Source organism: Hemicordylus capensis, chromosome 6, assembly GCF_027244095.1.
Source record: "Hemicordylus capensis ecotype Gifberg chromosome 6, rHemCap1.1.pri, whole genome shotgun sequence".
NCBI classification, from domain to species: domain Eukaryota; kingdom Metazoa; phylum Chordata; class Lepidosauria; order Squamata; family Cordylidae; genus Hemicordylus; species Hemicordylus capensis.
The window spans coordinates 58,228,690-58,255,780 of NC_069662.1; the positions used below are offsets into that span (position 1 = coordinate 58,228,690).

General features: G+C 49.2%; 1 protein-coding gene across 8 annotated transcripts in view; it reads right to left on the minus strand.

The window, feature by feature from the left end:
- Positions 1-27,091, minus strand: part of LOC128329916 (uncharacterized) — a 481,088-nt gene that overhangs the window by 58,461 nt on the left and 395,536 nt on the right. Inside the window, exon 1 of one of the 8 annotated variants that reach the window (XM_053261839.1) lies at positions 937-1,272. The exons of the other annotated variants lie outside the window; for them this stretch is intronic. Coding sequence (XP_053117814.1) covers positions 937-1,217 — 281 coding nt within the window. The 5' untranslated portion in view covers positions 1,218-1,272. Of the gene's footprint in view, positions 1-936; positions 1,273-27,091 lie in introns of those variants that run through there. 8 annotated transcript variants of the gene reach the window in all.

Here is a 27,091-nt window from a genome sequence, read left to right on the forward strand (position 1 = left end):
CTGCATTCATTCTTATTGTATTACCAAATGTCTCCCCCACCCCAAGCTCAAACTCTCTGTGTTGCCCATGCTTTGAAAACTGTATCAATCTCCTTGGCAAATGTAGATCTAGTCATCTCCTCAGCATTCTGGCAAGAAAATATTAGTTCTGAGCTATCTACCATCTTAGGTTTAGCCAAATTTATCATGGGTAACGTACAAAATTGTTGAGAACATAAAAGGAGCTCTCCCAACAGTCCAGCTTTGTTTTCCAATGGAATTCCCTGTTGAATCCCTGGGGGGGGGGGGGGGAACGGACGGGGACAAGGGAATGAAGTTGAAATAGATATTCCTAAGTGGGATGCCTTCAAGTGGTGATTCCCAAGTGTCAGACCAAGTTTGTCTTTGTGCTTCTGTGCGTCTTATGTGTTTCCACCAGCCTCTAACAGCCCCTGGATTCCTCTTGAGGAAGGTCATCTGTGCCAAGAGTTTCCACCCTTAGGTCTCTAGATGTTGTTTGACTACAACTCCATTGTGTTGGCCATAATGGCCTTCACCATGGTGGCCTGGGGACGATGGGAGACAACATCTGGGGTCCCAAGGGTGGGAACCCCTCGATTTAGGCATTCGGTCAGTTTTCCCCTTGTAAACAGAGCACTGGGCTCCCTGTTTCCCCCAGCCCTTTGGCTCCCCTTCCCCATCTATGGCTGTTTTTGTGGTTCATACCATTTATCCTGCGATTCCCATTTCTTTCCTTTTTGAAATTGTTGTTATTTAGGTGTAAACTGCTCTGCTTCCTTTGGCAGAAAAGAGGGGTATTAATTTTTTTTTAAAAGGCATCAGCCAAGCTACCTCGAAATAAGCAATATCTTATCCCACCTACATCACTCCTAATGAAATGCTCTTCCTAAAAGGGTTCTATCCTCAGAGTTCTGGAAGTGGGGTTTAAGTACTCACAAAAAGGACATCGCTTTGGGAACGGGCACACGGTGGAGTCCAGAAGGACTGGTGACTCTCCAAAGTTTGAGGACTTCCATTGTGATATGGCATGGGTTTGAACAATTCCCTATGGCTGCTGCACCCAACTTATGGCTGTGGTGCCCAACTCGCATAAATAACTGCAAAAAGATCATTAAAACAAAATGAACAGTTGGGACACTGGCAGCAGGGCCCATACTATAGAGCATATCCATTTCTGCCATTTGTGGCACTTGTGACACTTGTACAAGTTGTGCCATTTCGTGCCTTTTTTGATAGCTGACGTCGGTTGGACATAAACCGGTGTCTGCACAGTCTGAGTGTTCCTCAGTGGCGACATCATTTTATCAGAACTCCGAGCATCACAGAACTGCCATGGCAACAATGGAGGCCCAAATGCACAGAGAATCAGCTGATGGGCTTGAGCTATTTGGAGCTGTTTGCTCTGCAGAGAACTGAATGTGAAACTAACACTTGTTGACTGACATACAGGGATCTGGATTGCATAAAGTGATTAGTGTGGTTGCCTTACAATTGGAGATTAGATTGGATTGCCTGGATGTTTGACCTCTCCCAGCTCTATCATATTAATTTTTATTTATCATCATCATCATCATCATCATCATTATTAATTTGATTTCTATAGTAACTCAATCTCTACAGGCATGTTAACCACTGAAACAATATTACTGGAACTTGGTTAAGATTAGAAACCTTAACACACAACAAAACCAAAAACATGAAATGTCCACTCAGCATCATTTCGTTTAGCTTATAACCAGGCCAATATCGAAAGAAAACTCACATTTAAATGGAAGAAACACAACTGATTTTCTTTTTAGTAAGACATTTATTAGAAAAACAGAATAATTGGGGAGTGGGAGGGAAAACCCAAGCTTCATTTACATAAATACGTTAAGCCATCTGCTAGGGAAGTATCATTTCATAAAATTTTCACCCCAATCCACTTAACACAATAGAACCAGCTTCCAGATAATATAAAGTGCTTAGGAAGGGGCAGGTGCCCTTTCAAAGCACAGAGAGGAAAACTGAGCACAGGTGTAAAATATGCCCCCCCCCACCCCAGTACATGGACTCCTCAGACAAGACCTCTTCTTCTCCTTCAGGGTTTGGCTGTGAGAGTGACAAGTCAGTCACCTGGGGAGAAAAGAAAGGGCTTATAACTCTGTGGAGTCTGAACTACATCTGGGTTACTCAGATTTCACAGACTGAGAACAAAATGTCATCCATTCAAATCTCAGAAGTCCAAGCCTGTGTAGGGGGCTCTTTGCCTCTGTGGCTTCCCTGCCTCAAAGTGGGTCAAGTGAGACCCCTGGTCTCTTACAAAGGCTCCTGGGCCAGGCTTGTTCTGAGGAGGAAGGAAATTGGGGGCTTCATCCTCATAATCCTGGTGAACTGAGATTGCTGAGCCCTGTGAAGCTGGTTTTGAGAATGTCGATTTCCTAGGCAATTCTGGTCCAACCACTGTGGTTAACTCACATTTCACCAGGATCTGACAGCAGGAGACCAGGGAGTCCTCTCTCTGTGGCTCCAAGCATCTCACATTCAGCCCAACTAGCTCCGGCTATCTTCAGTCTACCTGCCCCTGAGGAACCTGTCCGTCCTTGGTCTAAGCACCTGACATAAACATACAGGTAGCTCATTTAATTGAAAGGTCCATGCATTCAAAGGAGAGAGAATGCTCATTCCCTAGTCACTCCTTCCAACTCATCAAGCGAAGATGTTCAAGAGCTGAGCTTGCTAGATCATAGCAACATGAGGCTCATCTGCGAATACATGAGATTAGGCTTCAATTTACCTGGATGAGAACTTTGAGTTCCTCTTCTGTTAAACAGTCAATGGGGTCTTCCTGGGGAGAGCTATACTCCACTGCCACTTTCTCATTCTCTGAAACAGACAAGTTAAGAAGGCCAAGTTTTAACAAATGAATATTTAAAAGTAAAATCCTTTTGCTTATTATTTTGTAACATTCCTCACCTTTATTAAAGATTTGGAATTCAATGATGATTTTTATCTTTGTCTTTCTAAAGAGTCCATAACAGCTATTTGGTGTCCTACATGCAGCAAAAAGAAGACACATGCCCTGATCTCAGGCTTACAATCCAGAGTCCAACTAGATAGGACACAAGGTTTCCTGCTTCTGATGTATTTAAAGAAGTTTTTGCTGTTCCTCTTGATACTTTTAGCTAAATGTTCCTTAAACTCTCTTTTTGCCTCCCTTATTGTCACCTTGCAGTTCTTTTGCCAGAGTTTGTGTTCCTTTCTGTCCTCTTCGTTTGGACAGGCCGTCCAATTTCAGAAGGAAGTCTTGTTCCCTTTTATGGCTTCCATGACGGTAGCTGGGTGGAGCCAGCACCAGAGCCAGTGTGGTGTAGTGGTTAGAGCGCTGGACTAGGACTGAGACCCGGGTTCATATCCCCATTCAGCCATGAAACTAGCTGGGTGACTCTGGGCCAGTCACTTCTCTCTCAGCCTAACCTACTTCACAGGGTTGTTGTGAAAGAGAAACTCAAGTATGTAGTACACCACTCTGGGCTCCTTGGAGGAAGAGCGGGATATAAATGTAATTAATAATCATAATCATAATCATAATCATAATCATAATCATAATCATAATCATAATAATAATAATAATAATAATAATAATAATAAACCTGTTAGCCATGCTGGCATCCTCCTGGACTTAGTGGTACCTTTCCTCCTTTTGGGTATACAGTCTAACTGGGCTTCTAGTATTTGTGGTTTTGAGCAAACTCCATGGATTCTGGAGGGAAGTGACTCTCCTGATTTTCCCTTTCAGTTTTCTTTTCACCATACTCATCATTTTCCTGTCCTTTCTATAGAGTTTATATCCAGGGATAATAATGTCCCACTGATTCTCACGGTTCTGTTATGCCCATTATATATATTTCTGCATTAGCAACCAAGCACTCCAGCTCACCCATCTTGGCTTGGAGGCTTCTGGCATTGGCATATAAGCACCTATACTCTGAAACTCTCCACTGCCTAACAGCTTATCTAGGCGCTGCGTGATGTCCGCAACCTTCGCACCGGGCAGGCAAGTCACCGTGCAGTCAACACACAGTCACAACCCCATCTCCCTATACCGCTAAAGATTGAATCACCCACTACAAGGAGGCCCCCGCCCCCGGAGGAGTATCCCCTGTGCGAGAGGATATGAGCTCATCTTCCAATGAAGGGTTCCCTCCTAAAGGAGCATTTCCCTCTTCCTCAGACCAATGTCTTCCTTGCCAGAGACCTTCATTCTCCCTGACAGCAGAGGAGCTATCAGCCCTGGAGTGGGATGCCTCTACCACATCCCTGAAAGTCTCGTCCGCATGCCTCTCCGTCTCTCTGACCTTCTCCAGATTCAGCACCTTGGTCTCAAGGGAACAAATTTGTTCCCTGAGAGCCAGGAGCTCATTGCACCGAGCACACACCCATGACTTCTGCCCATGGGGCAAATAGTCATACATGTGGCACTCTGTGCAATACACTGGGAAGTGCCCCCTCCCCTGCTGACTTTCTATCTTCATACTGGTTTTGTTGTCTGTTTACAGTATTTAGAGATAGTTTATTTATTTATTTATTTACATTTATATCCCGCTCTTCCTCCAAGGAGCCCAGAGTGGTGTACTACATACTTGAGTTTCTTCTCACAACAACCCTGTGAAGTAGGTTAGGTTGAGAGAGAAGTGACTGGCCCAGAGTCACCCAGCTAGTATCATGGCTGTATGGGGATTTGAACTCGGGTCTCCCCAGTCCTAGTCCAGCACTCTAACCACTACACCACGCTGGCTCTCAGGTCTCAGCTGTAATGGTTGGCTATGTAACTGTCCAAACAGCCTTTCTCAAGAATATGATGAAGAGATTTATACTTACATTCTCTTCTCCACCGGGCTCCTTGTGATCACAGGGGCTTGTTCCAGGCTCCCCCGCACACTTTCCGCTAGCCTCCTGCAAAACTCCAGTGTCCTGTTTGCTATCCCTGTTCACTATGCTCTGTTCGCTATGTTCTTGGGCCTTCACCTCTTATGTAGAGAGTAGACTTCCAACTGAGACACAGAAGGTTGGTCAAAGGAATGTCAAAGGAAAGTGGGGCCACCCACAGTCCTAGCTGACTCCGCCCCCTCCAGGCAGGGACAAACAAAAACATTGGAGTTTGCTAGCCTTGGCAAATGCTAGCTCTGGCAAATCACACACAGAGAGATTAGGATTTATCCCTTAAACCAGCCACTCAAAATCTCCCCACCTCCTGTTAGTTTGAACGGGGGAAGGCTAGTTGTTCTGTTTAGAAAAGCTTGCTCACCTCCTCAGGCTGTGTCTGCTCTTCACAGAGTAGGCTTCCAACTCTTTATTGCCACTGCTTCTCTTGCTCGAGTAGCTGGATCAGTTTCCTTCTTGTTCTCTTCTTCTTATGCACAAGTCTCCCCTGCTGATGGGGGTGGAGGGAGAGAAGCAGCTACTGTATCTAGCAAAGCAGAAGCAATGAGGAGAGGCCACCACCCTATGCTAGAAGCACCATTTTCTCTGTCTCCACTCCTGACTTGCAATTTAAAACAGTGACATGCCCAGAAGAGCCAACATAGTGTAGTGTTTAGAGTGTTGGACTAGGACCAGGAAGACCCGAGTTTGAATCCCCATTCCACCATGAAACTCAGTGGGTGACTCTGGGCCTGTCATGTATCTCTCATGTATCCTAAACTACCTCGCAAGGTTGTTGTGAGGATAAAAATCAGCATGTACACCATGCTGAGCTGCTTGGAGGAAGAGCGGGATATAAATGTAAAAATAAATAAAATAAATAAATAAAAGATAAGGCAGCTGGGCAATGGAGAAGAGGTAGAGACCACTGTCTGCATCAGGAGTGGAGCCAGGATAAATGGGAGGACACACAAAAGGAGGGTGACAGAGTGTAGAGGAGCTGGTGGGAGGCGGTGGTAGCAGGCAGATGAGACTACACCTGCAGAGGGGCAGGGTGCCTACACTTGCCACCCTACGGTATAAGTGCCACCTGAGGCTGTCACCTCACCTTGCCTCATGGGGGAGCCATCCCATCGGGATTAAGAATGCCTTAGCCCACAATTTGCTGCCCTTGGCCTTCATCACCATGCATTTCTGGATGGCAAGTCGCCTCTAGGGATGTGCGGTTCGGTTCGGATCTGAACTGGTTCGTTCTGAACCGGTTCAGATTCGGCGGTTCGATCCCGGACCAAATCGGGCCCTTTTGAGACCGATCCGGACCTAATCCAAGCCGGTTCGGATCTGAGCCGGTTTGGATTTTCCGAACCGGTTCGGGAGTGCCAGAGGCTTCTATGGACTGTTTTCAGTGTCTCTGTGAAGTTTGGTGTGTGTCCTCCATTTTGTGGCTCATTCCTGAAACTTTTGGTCCTGGCATCCATTTTGTGACGCTATTTTCAGGCATTGTATTGGCTGCGCTGTTGATCCTTTGATTGGCCAGAATGAGTCCTTTGGTCTGGTAGGCTGCTTGGCTGTTGCACTGTTGAGAGCTGGCACCCTGTTGGCCGTGGGGGGAGTGCAAAGGTGGGGGCTTCCAAAGGAGGGAATTTCAAACCTATATAAACCCAAGCCTCTTGCCTAGAAACTTCTCTTGGCTGCAGTTGTGGGATCATCTCTGAGACCTTGCTCTTTTGCTGCTGGTGTCTGCTGTGAGTCCCTGACTGTGTGTCATATTTGTGTGTGTCTGTCTCTCTGCTCTCTCTGTGTGTTGTTGTGTGCCACCTTTTGTCCATCTGCCCTCTGTGTCTGTCTCATCTGTCCAAAGTTACCTCTTTACTTTTCCCTCAACTTTTCCCAACTTTTCCTCTTGTGTTTTCTTCTGTTCTCTTCTCCCTTTACCCTTTCTCTCTCTCCCTCACTCATTCCTCCCAAAGTTTTGGCTTGCGCTCCCCCCCACCCCCACCCATCTTCTGCATTGCTTTGCTGTTTTTGTGCCTTCTTGCCTGACTTTTGTTCCACTGACTTTCATTCAATTTGATTGTTTATTGCTTCTGTGTAAATTTATATATTTGCTGCTTTTGGTTTTTAATTAATAACTTCTGCCATTGTTATTGCTGGCTGCTTGAGTTCTGTTTCTGAGGATTTAGTTTATATTATTGCTTCAATTGATTCCTTGGGTTCTGATTTTGATTGTTAATTTGTTCCCCTCTGGACCTGCTCCTAGCTTCCCCCCTCCCTCCCTCCCACCCAGATAAGATTGTTTCCCTCCTCGCTGGTGCTGCTGCCTGTTGAGTCTTGCATTCCTTTGGATTTTGTTGTGGAATTAGGTTCTTCTGGTTTTGGTTTTGCTCGCTGTGTGTGTCCCACCCACTCCCCAGTCCCTCCCTGGTAGTTGTTGCCCCCCCCCCCCGAGAATTTCTGGCTGCCTTTTGTCCAAGGTTTCCTTTTTTTAACTTTGCATATAGATTGTTTTGATTCAAATTTGATTGTTCCCCTCTGTGTGTGGTCCTGCTCCTAGCTTCCCTCCTCCCTCCCATCCAGAAACCCACTCCCCCCACCGCCACCTCCTCCACTCCTGCCCTGTCCCCTCCCACCCAGACTGAGTGTTCCCCATCTTCCCTGCTGCTGCTGCCTGTTGAGTCCTGTCTTCCTTTGGATTTTGTTGTGAAATTAGCTTCTTTTGGTTCTGGTTTTGCTGTGTGTGTCCCACTCCCTTCCTCCCTGCTGGTTGTTGTTGGTTCCTCCCCCCCCAACCCCCAGACTTTCTGCCCAGTTTGGTCCCAGGTTTTCTTTTTTGGACTTTTTTTCATATTGATTGGTTTGGTTTGATTCATTGATTGTTCCCCTCTGTGTGGTCCTGCTCCTAGCTTCCCTACTCCCTAGCCTCCAGAAACCCACTCCCCCCACTGCCACCTCCTCCACTCCTGCCCTGCCCCCTCCCACCCAGATACTGCCCCCTTGACGCACACTAATCCCCCCAAAACACACCCTGCCCTCTGGTCTCTCCCCCTCTTGCCCCCCCCGACTCCCTGCTACATACCTCAGACCCCCTGAAACACACCCCACCCACCAAACACCCTCTGGTCTCTCCCCCTCTTGCCCCCTGACTCCCTGCTACATACCCCAGACCCCCTGAAACACACCCCACCCCCCCCAAACACCCTCTGGTCTCTCCTCTTGGGACCGCTGCTGCTGTTGTCCTCCCACACCCGAATCCCCCCTCCCTGCTGCTACATTACAGCTCCCCGGGCTCCTCCTCCTCTCTTCTTCCTCTCTCTCTCTCTTTCTCTCTAATCATCCCTTCACTTCTTCTTCCTCCCACAGCTGCAGCCACACAGTAGCCTACCTCCAACCTCACCTGGAGGTCCCCGCCATCGGTTTTTTTTCTTTTGAAAGTTGTTCATTTCATTTGTCTCTGCTTGGGGGTGAGTTGAGCGACACAAATAGTGTTGTCTGTCTCCTCACTTCTGCCCCTCCATCGTTGACCTACCCTGGCTGCCTGTGCCTCGTGCGGCCGCCCTGTTGTGTCCCAGCCCAGGGGTGGCTGGCTGCTGGCGGCGCATCTGTGACCAGCAGTGAGCGGCAGGAGAAGGACCGGAAGAAGAGGGGTTAGTGCGTGTGCAATTGTGCACCTTTTGTTGCCCCCTTTCCCTCCCTAGTTGGCGGTTTTAAATAGGGACACCCCTATTTTGAAATACATTTGTGTGTGGGGAGGAGGGATGGACCCTTGGAGAGGAGATGTACTGTTGTAACTTGTGTCTTCTTGCTCAATGAAGAAATTGCTGCTGTGTGCTGCGTTGCATTGCATGCATCTTGCAGTTGGTCTTTGAACAGGTGCCTTCCACAGTGTTTCCTGGCCTCTGGGGCAGAGTGGGATCATGGGTTCCGATGCTGCCACTACATGCTGGGCCAATGCCATGCCAGAGAGTTTCCTGGCCTCTGGGTGGGGCAGAGTGGGGTCATGGGTTCCGATGCTGCCACTACATGCTGTGTGCCAATGCCATGCCAGAGAGTTTCCTGGCCTCTGGGTGGGGCAGAGTGGGGTCATGGGTTCTGCTCTGATGCTTGCTGCTACTACATGGCTGCTGTGCCAATACACATATATGATGATGATGTTCCATCCATGCTGCCATCAAGTGTTTGCTGCTGCTTGCTTGCCATGGTGGGCAGAGTCACAGTGTGGGTGAGTCACAGTGTGGGCAGAGTCACAGTGTGACGGGCAGAGTCACAGTGTGGGTTCAACTTCTGTGCAGGTGTGACTGGGTTCTGGTTTTGGTTGTGTGCAATTTAAAGTCACTAAATAGGCTGCATTGAGGTTGATGCTCCCCCCACAGGAGCATTACTTGAAAACCACCCCCCAGAACCATACCACACTGTGTGTTTCAGTTCACTAAATAAGGGTTTCCTCCTTTGATCTGCAGGTGCCCAAGCTTTGACTGCGTCCCTCCCCCCCCCCCCGGTAGGTGCTGTGCCCTCCCCCCATCCACTCTCCCCCAAAATTAAAAAAAAAACTTGCCACCCACACCACAACTACTCCACCCTTTAATCCCCAATTTTTTAAAAAACCTCCCAGGCCCATCTCCCCAATTGGCTTGACTCCCAAATTTTAAAAGGTCACCCTCTCCCCCTCAATTCAATTGGCTTCCCCCCATCAAAAAGTCTTCCATTCCTTTCCCCCCCAATTGGCTTACTTTTTCAAAACAGCCCACCCCCCGCCCCATGAGCTCAAAATCAATTGTGGTTTTTTGGCCCCTTTCAACCCCCTCCAAATTATTTTTTTGCCCCTTCCTGGCCTTACTCTTAAAGTCTCCCTCCCTCCTCCCAGATAAGAAATAATGTCTGAGCGCCGTGTGGCGGGCAGGGCTCGCCCTAGGTTGCCACCAGGCAGAGGACGTGGGAGAGGCCAGGAGCAGGGTGAGCCAGCGGAAACTCAGAGACGGAGAGGAAGCGGGGAGCCTGAGGACACCCCGGTCGTCCCCATTGGAGAATTCTTTGCCACAGCTCCGAGTTTGGTGCGCAGGATTCGTTTCCCCCCAACTACTGCCGGCAATCGTGGCACGGGCATGCTCACTCGGACTAGGGCTGTGGCGGGTCCCTCCTCGGCGGCACCAGGTGCTGCTGCGGTACCACCAGTCATTGTGGTGGAGGAGACTGTGGAGATGGAAGAGCAGGTAGAGGGCGGTGAGGATATAGCCAGGTTCTCCCTCCCTCAGGGGCCCCTTCCCCCTATCCTTTTGCCGGTCAGTGGGGCCCCCCCTCATGAAGCCCAACACTCTGGTGGGGAGCGGTCTGGCGAGGTGGTGGAGGAGAGGCCTGCCTCTCCGATGCCAGTTGAGCCGGGCCCTTCCTCCGCTGTGGAGGGCGGAAGGGGCGGGTTGGGTGGCAACAGTGGGCAGGCAGCGGCGGCCGCTCCCCCCAGGACTGCAGCCACCCAGAGAAAAATGGCCTAGGACAGTGCCCAGGGCGCAGGAGGCCAAGGGCAGTGGTGTATGGGTGCATTTTGAGGTCCCTCAAGATGCCCCATTCCACGCCCGCTTTGTCCACTGCAGGATGCTTGTCAGCCATGGAAGGGACCCTGCGCACCTGAGTACGACGCCTATGTGTAGACACATAGAGCATCACCACCCAGGTCTCAGGGGACAGGCTGGCAGTGCTAGTGCGCCTTGTGCATCTGCCACTAGGGCGGGCAGCGGCAGTGTGCCAGCCAGCAGGCAGGCTACACTGCCAGTCCTGCAGTGGACGCAGTTGTCGGGCAGCCAGCGTATTGTTCGCGTGGGCCATCATCACCTCACCTGCCTCATAGGGGAGATGATTTCCACCGATGACCAGCCGTTTCAGGTGGTCGAGAACAACGGCCTCCGCCGGATTCTCCAATACCTGGTGCCCGAATACGTCATCCCCTCAAGGACCACGTTCAGCCGGAACGTGGTCCCCTCCCTGTACCGCCAGTGCAGGGAGCTCGTGTCAGCCGAGCTGCGTGCAGCTCCGGCTGGGACAAGCATGCATTTCACGACTGACCTCTGGACCAGTGTCAGTGGGATGCACGCTGCTTTCCTGGCCCTCACTGCCCACTGGTGGGGACCGGAGAGTGAGGGGACCTCCTCGGGCGATGCTTCCGGGTCCGACGCAGCTCTCGCTGCACTACGGCACAGGAGGGCCGTCCTGCACGTGGAGACGATGGACACGAGGCACACCGGGGAGGAGGTGGCGGCCGTACTCGACCGCCAGATAGAGGAGTGGATTGGCGGGTGTCCACACTTCTCCCGCGGCTTCATTGTCACCGACAATGGAGCCAACGTTACCGCCGCTGTCGAGACGTTCATGGACTGTGTGAACATACGGTGTATGGCACAGACGTTCCATCTGACCGTCAGGGACGCCCTCGGCCTTAAGGAGCTGAAGGCGTCCCAGGAGAGGGTGGGCCGCCCCGTCCCAGTTGCTGTTGCTGCCACGGCCACGCTTGTGGATAAGTCCCGCAAGCTGGCCACCCACTTCCACTTCAGCGAGAAGTCCAGGAGACTGCTTCTCCACAAGCAGGATGACCTTGGGCTTCCTCACCATCTCATCCCTTCGGATGTTGAGACGCGGTGGAACTCCATCTTCCTCCTGTTCCAGCGCCTGTTGGAGCAGGAGAGAGCCCTTGTCGCCCTGGCGAGGGACGAGTCCTTGGATGTCTGCGACCTCTCGAACGCAGAGTGGAAGCAGATGTCCGAGGCGGTGTCAGCACTCCAGCCCTTCCAATTTGCCAGGAAGGGCTTGTGTGCCGACACCACTCCCTTGAGCCAGGCGCTGCCCACAGCTATGGGTCTGGAGAAGCTGATGGGTGAACTCCAGATTTCTCTGACCACGCCAGAGGGTCGTGCTCTGGCTGGGAGGCTGAAGTCTGGGGTTGACAGGTGGCTCATTGGGGTGCTGGGAGAGAGGGAGGAGTATGTCCTCGCTTGTCTCTGTCACCCAGCCCTCAAGGGCAATGCTGTGAGTGCCAACAAATTGCCCAGGTGGAGAGGCATCCTGGTAGAGAAGGTTAGGGAGGAGGAAGACGCTAGGGCCCGCAGAGACCAGGATGTTGGTAGTGGTGTGGGGGCAGCCACCCAACCTGCACCCAGCAGCAGCATGGGCAGCCAGCCGGCGTCAGCTTCCCCTTCCCCTTCCTCTTCCCAGTCCAGCAGCGCGGCATCCCAGGCGGCGCCATCGCAGCAGCCAGTTGCTACCGACTCGAGATCCTCCCAGTGGTTTCAGCGGTTCTGCTATGGCGCCACGCCTGGTATGCGGGAGGCTCGACCTGCCAGGCCCCCCTCCAGTGCTGAGCAATGCGTTGCGCAGTACTTGGAGGAGCCTGTGGAGGAAGACAGGGTGGACTGCGCACAGTTCTGGGCGAGCTGCCACCAAGTCTGGCCGGACCTGGCGGTGGTGGCTGTGCGCCTCCTCTCCTGCCCCCCAACCAGTTTCCAGAGCGAGCGGGTGTTTTCACGTGCCGGGGACGTGGTGACACCCTCTCGCTCCCGCTTGGACCCTGGTCTGGTGGAGCAGCTGGTCTTCCTTAAAGTGAACCTCCCCCTGTTGGGCTACCCCAAGCTGGAGTTTGAGCCGGGCGAGTGATTGCCGTGGGTTGCCCTATGGTTGGTCACCTGCCTGGCTCGACCTCTGTGCTTATCCCTCCCCTCCCCACATCCACCTCTAGCTGAGCTGACGTGCCAGATGCTGAGCTGTGCCAGCCAGTCGCAACGTGTAGTGTGCCCACACAGAGATGCATTGGTAGTAGTAGTTGTAGTGCTGCGACTGTCCAGACGTTTACAATGCCCACGCCCACCTAAAAAGAAACCCAATGCTGACCAGCACAGGCCCTTATCTCTCCACCTGTCAGCATTTGGGGACCTGTCGTGGGTACGGCACACACCCCAAAAGTAGCACAGCCCAAATAGTACTAGACTCAGTGGCAGCAGTGGGTATACGTTCTAATGCAGTGTAAATATTGTAAATACTTGTATGTAAATAAACATGTAAATAATTTTTTCTTTAAAACCCCATGTTAAAACCAACCCTCAAAATTATGCAGAAGGAAAAAAAGAGGTAACAAAGGGAGAACAAAATGATTGATGAATGCTAAATGAATTAATTTTATTGAAAATGTTACCAGAAATCATGTGTGGGGGGGGGCTTGGTTTACATGGAGAAAATAATTTAATGATTTTTTATAATGAAAGGAATGAATTATTATCATCTTATGTTCATCTTGATTGTGGTCATTGTTGATGCTGGCTGATGACAAAAAACCAAAAACCATCAGAATAGCAATGAACTGGCTGCCAACACAACATATTGATTGATAACTATGTATGCAGGGGGGGAATTGGGTGTGTGTGTGTGTGTGTGTGTGTGTGGTGCAGGCTCAGTCTGTCTCTTCCTGTTGTGTGTCTCAGTGTCTGTCTGTGTGAATGGATGCCTAGCACTGTCTATGCAAGAGGACCAATGGCCATTGTTGAGGCTTATGACACATCCTCTTTCATGACACCTCCAGGGCTCAGCTGCTCTTTGTGGGTGAGTTAGGCGAGGAGGGAGGAGGCGAGGTGGAGAGGAGTTGGAGAGATAGCGAGGAAAGAGAGTGTAGAGAGTCCGTTTCTGTTTCTGTCAAATCTATCTATCTATCTATCTATCTATCTATCTATCCATCCATCCATCTATTTATCCATCTATTTATTCATCCATTCATTTATTTATCAATTTATTTATTTATTCAGTGTTAGTGTTAGTGTTTGTTATTTTGTTGTTTGTTGTTTGTTTGTTTGTTTGTTTGTTTGTTGTGGTTTTGGGAGGGGTCTAGCGGGGGAGGGAGGGACAGTCAGCTTTTAGCAAAAGGAGGGATAGTTAGTCAGGGGGGAATAGTTAGACAGGGAGGGAAATGGGGGAGAAGATGAGGAAAGACTTCTTTGCAAAGTAAGTAGGATTCCATAACAGCTTTGCCTTGCTCCCTCTCTTCCTGGCCAGGTCTGACTAGAGTCCCCCGCCCACCTGCCTGCCCGATCAGGAAGGGCACCAGCTGGAGCGGAGCAGACAAAGAAGAAGGGAGTGCCCCAAGCTGTGCTTTGGAACATGTCCATGACCATCTAACTAGCCTGAGACAAGTTTCCCCCGTAGCAGAGGCCTGTACAGAGCAAGCCGGGCTGCACATGGGACATCCCAAGCTGTTTGGTGTTGCTTGTCATGCACTGAAATCACGCTTGATTGTGGAAGAGGGGAGTGGACTTCAATGTTCTAATCAAAGAGCTGCATCTGAGCTGGCACAATACAAGCCTGAGTTGCTATTCTCTAATAATGAGCCAGCCCTATTGGTATCCTAGGTATATTTGGGGGTACTTAAGTTTTGCCCATATATGGCAAAGCTTTTCTTGAAGATAGGCAGGGGTCAGCTTTTCCTTACGAGAACCTTTCCTAAAGTAGCAGTTGATTTCATTTCTCATTCCACGCTCTGGCTGCTTGTTTCGAAGCCATAGATGCTCCTTTCTAGTTTGCACAAAGGCCCTTCTTTCTAGGTAGCTCATAGCCTGGTGGCTGTTGCATGTAGAAGTCTTCCTCGATTTCCCCATGAGGAAAGGCAGTCTTTACATCCATGTGTTCAACTTGCATCTTTCTGGCTGCTGCCACGCTGAGCAGTGTCCTAATTGAAGTGTCTGTCACAAGTGGTGCAAAGGTCTCATTGTAGTCCTCAGCATAGTTCTGGGAGTATCCCTTGGCTACTTGCCTCGCCTTGTAGTGCTCTGCCTCCCCTTCTGCATCCTGCTTGACTTTCAAGACCCACTTGCATCCCGCAGTCTTTCTTCCTGCGGGGATTGACTCAAGTCTTCAAGTCTCATTTTTGTGCAGGGTGTCAATTTCTTCGAATGCTGCATTTCCTCACCTTTTGTCAGCTGGCATCTTTTCTTTCTCTGGCCATGTGGTGGGTTCTTGTAGCTCTCCTCCTTTGGTCCCGAGTGAGAACCTTTTGGGTGGAGCCCCTTTGTTGGGGCTCTGGCAGTGCCTCAGTTCGGGCTCCGGCTGTGCAGCCCCTTCTGAATCTGTATCCCCTTCTGAACCTCCTTCTGCTTGTGGCACAGATTCTTTGGATTCACGGTCTGGCTCTTGCATCATGAGACTCCACCCACGTGGTTCCTCTTTCACCTGGATCTCTGGCACAAGTTCTGGTACATCACCTCTAGTTGGCCCTTGTCTCTCATCAAATGACACCACCTTGTAGATCCTGACCTCTCCACTTGTAGGATCAAGGATTCTCTATCCCTTTTGGCCAGGCGCATATCCAGCCAACACTCCCAGTTCGCATTTGTGATTGAGTTTGGTTCTCTTGGCCTTTGGGACCTATGCAGAAGCCTTTGATCCCAACATTTTGACATGGTTTAGAGAGGCTTTGTGCCCAAGCAAAATGGTGTCTTGTCTATTGCTTTAGCTGGCAATCTGCTATGCAAGTACTTAGGAACACATAGGAAGCTGCCATAGACTGAGTCAGACCATAGGTCCATCTAGCTCAGTATTGTCTGCACAGACTGGCAGCGGCTTCTGCAAGGTTGGGGTCCGCCCTGGTTGCATATGAATGGGAGAATAGCACTGTAAGATCTTCCCCTTAGGGGATGGAGCCGCTCTGGGAAGAGCAGAAGGTTCCAAGTCCCCTCCCTGGCTTCTCCAAGATAGGGCTGAGAGAGATTCCTGCCTGCAACCTTGCAGAAGTCACTACCAGTCTGTGTAGACAATACTGAGCTAGATAGACCTATGGTCTGACTCCGTATATGGCAGCTTCCTATGTTCCTATGACATCAGAATGTATTAGCTCCAAAGGACGCTGTGACTCTGTCTGTGTCTGGCATGCAGAAAAGCTGGGTCTCACCCCTTGATTAAGTATGCAACACTGACACCTTGTGGCAGCTTCTCTGCATGACTCCAATTTAAAGTCCTGAATACCGTATTTTACGGACTATAAGACGCTACGGACTATAAGACGCACCTTAATTTTAATCCAATTTTTCAGAGTTTTAACATATTAAACTGTTAAAACATATAAGGCGCACCTGAATTTTGGCGGATATTTTTCGAGGGAAAAAGTGAGTCTTATAGTCCATAAAATACGGTAAGTCCATTTCCCCCAAGCTCATCGATCACATGGATTTGCCTATGTTCTAGTCTTTCAGGCCATATGGTAGAACACTTCTTGAGTTTGCAAGAGGCTGCAAGCCTGGCCTGTTCAGTTACACAGTCCAATCGAAAAAGCACATCTTTACGCATATCGGCTGTCGTACTGAAATCATCATCTTTGGTAATGGAGTGTCGGAGGGGGTTGGGAGTGGGAGGCACTGCTTTGCAGTGGTGGCTTTGGGGGTGGGAGGCACTGCTTTGCAGATTCCACACGGGGTCCCTTGGAGACCGTTGCTCTTTCCAATCTGAACTTTCCTATGGTGTTCCTCAGGGCTCCATATTGTCTCCAAAGTACTTTAACACCTACATGAAACCGCTGGGAGAGATCCTCCAGAGATTTGGTGCAGGGTGTTATCAGTATGCTGAATGAAAACTCTCTCTTACAGACTGTCTTATGAAAAGACACTTGTTCTTATTACACACCTTTTCCTTTTGATCTAATCATAAATCCTTGTTACTGAAGTGTGCTACTCTTCATGTTGGGTCTGTCACACACCTTTGGAGGCCTAGGACTGCTCAGCCTTTTGGGGGAGTGCCTACTTCTAGTGTGCAGTCCACACCCAGCAGCAGTGTCATCGCCACTTCCTAGTCCAGCAGCAGGGTGTCTCTAGCAGCGCCAATTCAGCCGGCACAACTGTATTAGTTGCAAGTGAAAAGTGACTCCTGGCTAGGACACTGGCCTTCACTTCATCTTGTGGCAGCATAGTCCCAAAACCCATCCCAAACATGATGTACGATGTGAAGAGAGGGTGAACCTCTGTCATGCCCCCCCTTCTTTTCTTCTTTCTAAATGAAAAGGTCCCAGTTGCCTCCACCTCTTCCCTTCCGGGAAGGAGCTGCACCCCTGAGCTCTTTCATGGTCCTTTCCTATACCTTTCCAAGCACTAACATAAGCTTGGTGCGTTGGGTTGAGCAGAACAGCACACAGTGTTCCAAAGGTCTCTGCACCAATGCATTTTGGCAGCTGTCTCTACGTAATTCCTCAGCCAGAAAGAAGACGGTGCAATACCTGGAAGCCTATTGGGCTACCTGTATTGCTGCCCTCCTTCTGTTCTGCAATCCTTCCCTGTCCCATTGGCCCCCTCTCCTCCAAATGTCTGCCTAAGGGTCTCTTTCTCACCTTCTCCCTGCTCTCTTCTAGGCTGCGAAGGGTCTGCCAGTGCTGCAGGCAGCTCTTTCAGACCTCCCCCACACGTGACTCCAAGGGGAAGCCCCCCAGACGGAGCTTCTTCAAGAGGAGGAACCGTGTTGAGCCAACTTCGGCTCCTCCTCCAACTCTGGCTTCTCCTCCAACTGCAGAAGAGGGCTTCCAAACATCGTCAGGAGTCACAATTGGTGAGGAGGTGCCCTAGGCTCCTGGGGAATGGTTGGGACTGCGGGTGGCTCTTTTGGGAGGGTGGGACAGCTAGTGCTTAGCAAACTGGCAGATTTGTGGGCCTTAATTTTCAATTTGTGGGCTGAATTTCTTCTTCCCTTCCAGCCTTGAGCACCGCATGGCAAAAAAAGGAAAGAGCTAAGGTAGGGTATCATTGAGTAGAGGGCCTTCCTCCACATAGCCCAGGTCATTTCTGTGAGAGGCATTTGCCCCTCTGGGAGCACCCACCCTCTGCTCTGATCCTTTCCCCAGTTCTGCAATCTCCCTGAGAAGCAGCAGAATAATCCATGGAGGGGGTGGGGTCCCCAGAAAGGGATTGAGAGCAACCCACAAAGTAAGGCTGTCTGGTCCATTTCCAGGAAGCCACAGAGAAGTCCTTCCATCACTAACAGCTCAATGCTTCTGATTTTCAGATCATTCTCTGGTGGACATCCTTTCTTAATTCCATTGCGGTGCAAGTCAATGGCTCAGAGTCGGATACATTGCAGTTCAGCAAGCTGAAGATTGTCGAATTCATTTTGGTGAGTGAGTTGCAGCAGAGAATGGAAGAGAATGACCAAGCGCACGCTCAGTCCAAACCTGACTGCCAAGACTGTGTGTTTGGGGCATCATCTTGTTTGTTTGTTTGTTGTTCTATTTATTATTTCTCTATGTAATTAACTTTGGAAACATTTGTTGAAAGACAGTGTGAAAATGTTGTTGTTGTTGTTGTTGTTGTTGTTGTTGTTGTTGTTGTTGTTGTTGGAGCTATCCCAATGAAGTCCATGTGGGTAGTGATCAACTCTCCTCTGCTCTTTACCTTCTCCCAGGAGATAATGGAGGATATTACCGCGCATCCTGACCCTGGCTCCTTCTTCAGGAAAACCCTGGACACCGTCACGGAGCTGAGGTAGACTCATAGTCATCAGGGATTAAATCGGAGGGGTTTGTGTCAGGAAAGGGCAGTGGCAAACTAGACAAGATCTGTAACTGGATCTGCCCTTTTAAAAAAAGATGACAATGAATTCTAAGGGGGTTTGTAACATCTTGTTAAGTCCTCTAGCCTTATCGGCATCAGGGCCTCACCAGGCCTGGATTGGTCATTTTTGAAAAAAGAGGAGAAACCGTCACAGACCAACCGTCTTGACACTGGCTTTGTTGCCCTGTTCCTCTTCTCTCCATGAGCTTCCCTTGGCTGAATCAACAGCCCTGCTCACACGATGAAATCTTATATTCCCCCCTCCCCCCTTCCAGCAAAATCAAGCCGCCGTTGCTCGAGGAGCTGCGGTCGGCAGTGCTGCACGTGGCGGTGTCCGGGGCCAACTACCTGGAGCCAGGGACCCAGGTAAGTTCTCATTGAGCTTTTTCCTCCTGCGGCACAGACTCCTGCTGCTTCTACTCCTGGGGCCCTTGCAATGGTTTGACTGCCTGCAGAGGTTCTTCCTTACATTTCTGATCTTCCGGGATCATTGTGAGTAGCCTTTCCTATTTCCAAATAGCCTGGTTGTTTCTCGGCCCAACTGGAATCAAACACGATAGTGCCACAAGCATGAGTGCTTTTTCAGTATTGTGTTCTTAAGATGTGTTGTCTCTCATACTCATGCCTGATCTTCTCTTTCCCCCCTAGAATGAGACCTTTCAATCTCTTCAGAGAATGATTAGGGGGTTTCTGGAGGAGGCCCCCTCGGTCGACAACTTGACCAGCATCTTGACGGTAAGTGCAATTTAATGTGTAATGTGCAATTTAATGTGTAATGTGCCCTATTTGGACATTAGGCAGTACGTGTGTACAGGTGTCTGAACACTTGGACGTGATTTTGTCTGCATGACTGTAGTTGCATTCCTTTAAAAAGTGAACCAGGGTAGAGGCCCCAATATGGCATGGTCCAGATGGGAAGTGTCTAGCAGTGCCTGCCTTCCACAGCCTGTCTATATAGCTGTCCCTGTGTACACTTCTGCACCTGTGCACTGTCCACTCGTCGTCCAAATGTTGAAGATCAGGTGTGAATGGGGCTTCTGTCTTCATCCTTGACTGAACTGAATTGGGGGGGATGTTTGTACAGGAATAGATCCCTCTGAAACTTGTTTGGGCAGTCAGTCAATGGGTATGCTGTAATGGGGCCAATTCCTTCCGGGCTTAGCTCTCAGTAGCATGGCCAGGGATGATTGAGGCCAGTGCAATGACTGAGCTGCTCTTTCAACCCACAGGAGCTCCAAAGGTACAGCACTGCAAAGGATCCCCAGCTACAGGCTCTGGCCCAGGAAGCCTGCAGCTCTCTCCTGCAACATGCGGCCAGCCTGCCAGCTTTTCATGTAAGTCCCCCTCTGTGGACATGGCTTGGCTCTTCTTCAGAATCCTCTGGGACCCCTGCCAGGTGCCAGCTTCAGAAGAAGACCTCCTATTGGTCAGCACCCTGGGGCTGCCTGGCAGCACACCTGCTGCAGAAGGGCTGTTTCCACTGGGGCTCACCCAATGCCCCTTGGGACAGCAGCAGTGGCAGGAGGAACAGCAGAGAGCTGGGTTCCCCCTGTGTCTCTTCTGGCTGCCCAGTGCCCCAAAGAGCCACGCTCCATCTTTGGTAATCCTCAGCTTTGCACCCAACTGTATCATCTTTTTGATACTCATAGACATGGAAAAAGAAGTCCACATATTGAATAAATAAAATGCATCTCTATCTCTGCAGCTGAAAACACTGAAGGATGCTTTCCCGGTAGCATCCAAGAGCAGCATCCAAGGTAACTTGGGCTATTTCCAGGGAAATGGGGAGGGCGGAACTCTATCCCTGTAGACCCTCCTTCGTTGATTCAATATGCACGAGTCCCTCCTTACCTCTTATCCAAGTCAATTCAAATAAGTCTCTTCTCTTCTCTTCAGATGACCTTGTGTTGGAAGAATTTGACGAAGAGGAGGAGTTTGGTAAATGTATGAGCATCAGAAAGGAGAGAGTGGGAATGATTGAAGAGCCATTTGATATGCCAGAGACTTAATGTTTTGTTTTCTGTTTGGTTTTGCAGGGTGAGAGATAACTGCTGTTCAAACCAGAAGAATATGCTATCCTAGACACCAGGCCAGGTTTATCCAACACTTGCTTGGGCTGATGGCATCATCCACTGTGGCACTGCCCCAGGCCTTTCTTCGCCTAAGGACTTTACAGGCCTGGTTTCTGCGCAGGTTTCACCCGCAAAGACACTCTCAACAGTGGCTCCTTGCAGCGCCTCGCAGGGGGCAGTCTCCTGATAGACATGCACGTCCAACCTCACTCAAGGGACTCTATTCCACATGCGAAGGCCCACCCTTATGATCACCACAGATGCCATCCCCAGTACGGGATGGGGAGCGCATTTCAAAGACCTAGTGGTCGCTGGGACTTGGACAAAGGCAGAACGATGCCATCACATCAGTTATCTCCAGCTCAGGGTGATGTTCTTGGTGCTCAAGGCTTTCTGTCATTGGATAGAAGGATCTGCTGTACTCCTCACAGACAACACTATGGCCGGATCTTACCTGAACAGACAGGGAGGGACAGCATCTCTTTCTCTGCTCAGTCTGGCAATGCGACTCTGGATGTGGTGCCTGGAGTGGGGAATTTGGCCTTTGGCAGTACACATCCAAGGGAATGTCAACACTTTGGTGGATGCACTGAGTCGTGAAACATCCTTTCTCACAAATGGTGCCTGGATCCGGGCATGCTGTGCAAGATCTTCCACAAGTGGAGAGCTCTGTGTTTAGATGTATTTGCGTCAGCCCAGAATTCTCAGTGTGTGCAATTCTGCAGCAGGGTGGGAAGGGATCCGGAGTTGGAAGAGGACGCCTTCTTCCTAGCATTGGGGCAACCAACTCCTGGACATGTTTCCTCCATTCCCCTTGATACCAAGAGTCCTACAGAAAATTGTCCAGGTCGAGGCCATATGTATCCTAATCGCACCATGGTGGCCCAGGCAACTCTGGTTCACCACACTTCTTCAGTTGTCACACAGGACGTACCAGCATCTTCCATCGTTACCATACCTTCTGATGGGGAAGGCAGCTGTTGTCTCCAGCTGGACGTGGAGTCTCTGCATCTGACTGCCTGGTGGATAGAGGCGCAAACTCCTTCAGTGAGCCGGTGCAGGCAGTGCTGATGGTGGCACGGAAGCCTTACACCTTGAAATCTTACTCAGCCAAATGGACTTGCTTCTCTAAGTCTATGGCTGACAAGGGTGGTTCTGCGACTGAAGCTCCTTTGTCATTCATTTTTGATTATTTGCTGTCTCTGAAAGACAAAGGATTGTCTGTTTCTTCCTTAAGGGTTCACTTAGCGGCTATAGCCGACAGGCATTCTGTGTCTGGTTTGTTCTCTCACAAATTGGTTAACAGGTTTTTGAAGGGGATGCTCCATTTGTTTCCGCCTGCCCCTAAATCTGTCCCACCTTGGAATTTTCTACTGGTTCTGAAGCAGTGAATGAAGGCTCCTTTTGAACTCATGGCTACATGTAACTTTAAACTGTTGTCCTTAAAAAGAGTGTTTCTCGTTGCAATTACCTCAGCTAAACGAGTGAGTGAAATTAAAGCATTGCGCTCTGATGCCCCTTATTTGGTGTTCCATAAAGATAGAGTTGTATTAGAGCCTGATGTTTCTTTTTTGCCCAAGGTGGCTTCTGAGTTTCGCATGTTGCAAGATATTTCTTTGCCTACCTTTCCCCCTACACCTACCTCAGATGAGGAGCGTGCATATCACTCACTGGACGTTAGGAGGGCTCTTGCCTTCTTTAAAGACAGAACGCAATCCTTCTGCAAATCTAAGTTTTTGTTCATTTCATATGCAGACCCATCAAAGGGACTACCAGTCTCATCGCAAAGGATTGCCGCTTGGGTCAAGGAGGCTATCTCCTTGGCGTATCAATTGGCTTCAGAACCCCTGCCTGTCTGTTTTAGGGCACACTCCATGCGGGCAATGGCTACCTCATCGGTTTTCTATACCCTTGTCTCTATGTCTGACATTTATAAGGCCACTACATGGTCACGTCCAACTACCTTCATCCGACATGATGCTTTGGACTTTCACTCCAGGTCTCAGGCAATGTTTGATGCCTCTGTTCTCCGTTCTGCTTCCATTGAGAAATAAAGTTTGCTTCAGTCTCATTGAAATCAAAGGCACCGTCAAGTCAAGGCTCAATGTTAAGCTCAAAGGAAAGCACGGAGCAAACCATGTCCACATGAAAAATTCTGAAAAGCTGAAAAGCTTGGGTATGCTCTCACCAACAGAAGTTGGTTCAATGAAAGAGATTACCTCACTGACAATGATTCTTAGCAACATAGGAAGCTGCCATCTAGTCAGAGCATAGGTCCATCAAGCTCAGTATTGTCTACACAGCCTGGCAGTGGCTTCTCCAAGGTTGCAGGCAGGAATCTCACTCAGCCCTATCTATCTCTCCGCCCTGCGAGATCTTCCCGGGAGGGAGGAGGAGGGAGCGTGAGGGGATAGCCGAACCACCTGTCCACTCAGAACCGTACTCTGAGTTTAGGGTAAAATTTGTAGCTCATGCCGATGATGTTACATTACTGTTATCGAATGAAAATGAAATCTCTGTAATACTAGACCTCTTCTGGGAATATGGCAAGATCTCGGGCTCAGAATCAAATGCTGACAAAAGTGTATTTGTTAAAATGGACCCCGGACGTCAGCAACTCTCGTGCCTACCCATCTCTGAATGTAAAGACGAAGGGGCCCCAGAGTCCAAACTGAAGTGGGCAGATACAGTAAACATTTTGGGGATTGAATATGGGATTAAGGAAAAAGTCTGGGGGGGCGGGAATTGGACAGATTGGGAAGAAAAAGTAATGCTTAAAATCACCATGTGGAAAAAATGGAGCCTTGCCATGTACCAGAAAGCGGTTTACATCCGGACGTACCTGATACCCTTGGTGCATAACCTGGCGGTAGTCTATCCTCCCCTGCTCGATCTCCTTCAGAGAGTTGAAAAAGCCAGATCTTCCGACTAGTATGGCACACAGCGTCCTTCCCTTTAGCCCCTGCGGTAGCATTTAAGGAGGTTGAGCCGGGAGGCCTACCCCAACCTGCCCTGCAACCCTATTTTGTAACTGAATTCATGTCCTACAATTTTGGAAACTGGATTTTTGTGAATGTCCATGATATGTCCAACCTCCTGCAAAAAACTTGGGTCTCGCTTTTCGCTCTGCGTTGGCGCAAGTCAGCATGGGGCATAGCATGGTGTGGGGAAAGGATCTTTCAATGGTAATATCACACAAGTATGAAAAAGAGAACACCCGGACTACTTGAGAGATTTGTTATTCACACTTAAAAAATGGAAGGTTGAACCGGATCTATTTAAAGGATCCTCCTCAGTTAAGCAGCTGAGGAAAACAATTTATGGAGAGATTCTAGAAGTGGGTTTCTTAAAACCTGATTTAGAACGTAAATGCTACAAACACCGCACTTCACAGTACTTGTTGCAACCCGATCACCCTATCGCTCTCTTCAAGGAGAAAAAAGTCCCTTTCCATTGATGGGAAACAAGGTGGCGCTTATACCATCAAGTACTACCACTTAATGCGGTTAAGCCATGGCTCCCAGAGGACCAGAAAGAGTGCCCTCAAATTACTTGCAAACAGAAAGCTAGTGAGCTAGGTAAAACTTTCAGGGAAACCCACTCACATGTCTTAAAAGAGTGTGTGGCAGCCAAAAGAGTGTGGCAGGGAGTAAGCAAGCTGTTAGAGTGGCCTGATTTGGAAAAACAGACTTGGGAAGAACTAACACCGGGTTTGAGCGACAGAACCTCTTTTCGAGGTCCCAGAAAGAAACCTTCAAGGAAACGGGACACAACAGATGCCCTCATTGTTGGAAATTCTCTGTGGTGAGAGAATCCCTTTTCAATATAGCAGAGTGCACAGAGGCACAAACACAGCGGATTTAGTTAGGCATGTGTGTGTGCTAAGAGTAAAGTAACTTGGAGCCAATTGCTAGTTTCAAATCAACATAAAAGGCATTTATTAAGGAACTCCATTCTAGATAGGAAAGTGAGGATTTAGGATCTCTAATCCATCTATCTAAGTGGATGCAGATGGATTCACCATCTTCTCTGCACATATGGTGCAGGGCAAGAGACTTGCCATGTTGCAAGGTAAAGAGCCAGGTAGCAAGAGAGAGAAGAGAAGAAGGAAGGAAGTCCCTGAGATTAGTCATCTACATTTCAAAGGGATAGCATCAGAGCAGCGGGAAGTGATGACCAAATGTCTTTGACCTTCTAGCCCTCTGACTTACTAGTCTGTCCTCCACTGTCTGAGGCATGAGACAGCGCAAAGTCCTTTAACTTTCCAACACTCATACTAGGGAATTGGAATGTTCCCCTCCTCGTAATCAGGTTAGTAAACCTGTATGTCATTGATGCAATGCTCCTGCATAGGAATAGAGAGGGAAGGCGCAACCAAGAGGTTCACGCAGATGAGACAGTAAATCTCTTCTGGAAAAGTTTGTATGGTTATGTGCAAAAAGACAAGAGTATCTCTTCTAAACAGCAATGGGACAAATTGTGGAAATGGACGTCGGATGTAACCCCCCCAGTTACCTGATGTGCCTTGAAATCCCCCACCCCCGAGTTACAGTACTACCTGCATATACTTCATAACCTTGTGGGTTTCCAAATCATTGTGTGTCAATCTTTGTAGATATATCATGTACAAACAACCACTTTGTATATCATTGTGCTTTGGCAACGTACTGTATGCTTTGGTAGTTTGTTGGTTCAATTAAAAAAATCTTGTCCTATTAAAAATAAATAAATCTTGTCCTATCTTGGAGAAGCCAGGGAAGGAACTTGGAACCTTCTGCTCTTCCCAGAGTGGCTCCAGCCACTACAGGGAGTATCTTACAGTGCTCACACATCTAGTCTCCTATGCATATATAACCAGGGCGGACCCTGGTTAGCTCTGGGAACCAGTCATGCTTGTTATCACAAGACCAGCTCTCCTCTCATTCTTGGAAGTCAGCAAGATAATTGGTTTTTAAAAATAGGGATCTATTTCTGGCAAACTGAAGTAGCAGAGAAAAAACAGGATTTCTGCTCTTTGCCTTGACTGGTTCCCTGGGAGAAACAACTAAATTCCTCTGTAGAAAGAATAATCGAGAAGGTACATTTTGAAAAAACAGCAGTTCAGCACTGACGTTGACCTGGAGCCACAAATTCAGAAAGCATCCTAACTAAAGGAAGAGGTATCATAATACACAGAGACCAATCATGCACACAGAAGACCAGGCGACCTGCCTTCAGCTCTTCAGAACCAAAGGAGAAGCAGAGATTCTGTCTGGAGTGAGTGGGGAATGGGGGAGTTGGAGGGGGCCTTGTGGGCCACCTGGGCCACCTGGGCCAATCTGCTGCATGACGCTGGGAATCCAGAGCTAGAGAATCCCCAGCACAGCTGACGATCCAGTCTCTGCTCCAAGACCTTCAGCGAGGGGCAGCCCCGGCCCAGGTGAAGGCTTCCATTCTCAAACAGCACTTCATGGGTATGTTTGAAGGATGTATGTGGTCACAGCAGCTTACATATCTGTGCGTTTTTGAGCCACAGCTTCCCAAGAGGAATGTCATGGTTTAGCACTAACTCCATGAGAAATATGACTACAAGCGCACTCCTTTGAAGCTATTCTGACGATCACTGAAAACCGGGCTAGAGGAGCCCATCTCGATTTTCAGTGATCGTCTGGACAGCGGACTTGTCTCTTTATGTTTTCTGCTGCTGTGAGGGAGGTTTGCTGGATTTGGGGAAGTGGGAAGGCAATGGAGTTGGGAAAGGGGGGCAGCTAAAGCAACTGAAGTGGATGCTTCTGTTTGCTGCTGCTCCCAAAAGGGGTGGTGTTTTATTGTGGGCCATCTTATTTATTTATCTATCTATGTAAACCGCTTTGGGAACTTTTGTTGAAAAGCAGTATATAAATATGTGTCATATTCGTATTGTGGGGAGTTGGGAGGAGTTGTGGGGTGGGAGACAAGCAGCAAGACCAGTGGACTGGTTTTTTCTATGGTGTTCAGGCAAGCAAGAGGATTGCTGGATGTGGGGAGGCAGAGAGTTAGCCCAAGCAAAATAAGTGGACTCTTCTGTTTGCTGCTGCTCAAAAGAGGCTTTGCGGAGGGTGGGGGGTTGTTGCTGTGGGGAGGTGGGAGGAAATTCAAAGCTGTGTTGAGCTGCAGAAACAACTAATTGCCCACACAAAGCTTTGTAGGATTGTGGCCGTAATCTTTAGCAATTCATCTTGTATGAAAAACAAAGAGGATTGTGGTGCCTAAAGGGTACACTATCGATGTATTAAGGCATGATGGAGAGACACACCTCTACAGGCCACTAAGCGCTCCCCCCTCCCTCCCCCCGTCTCTTTCTCACTCTCTCTCATATTCACATGCACACACCTGAACCGCTTCTCAAAAAACACCACAAGAAAAGAGTCCACATCCCATACAAAAATGAAGCCTGGCAGTGCAGGTTATATGAAATTCTGTTGCACAAGTAGCCCTGGCCTGAATACAACTGGCCATTGTATACACAGAACTGATATTCCGCTCTGGCCTGTGGGCTTCTCAGGGGCATCTGGTGGGCTACTGTGTGAAACAGGATGCTGGACTAGATGG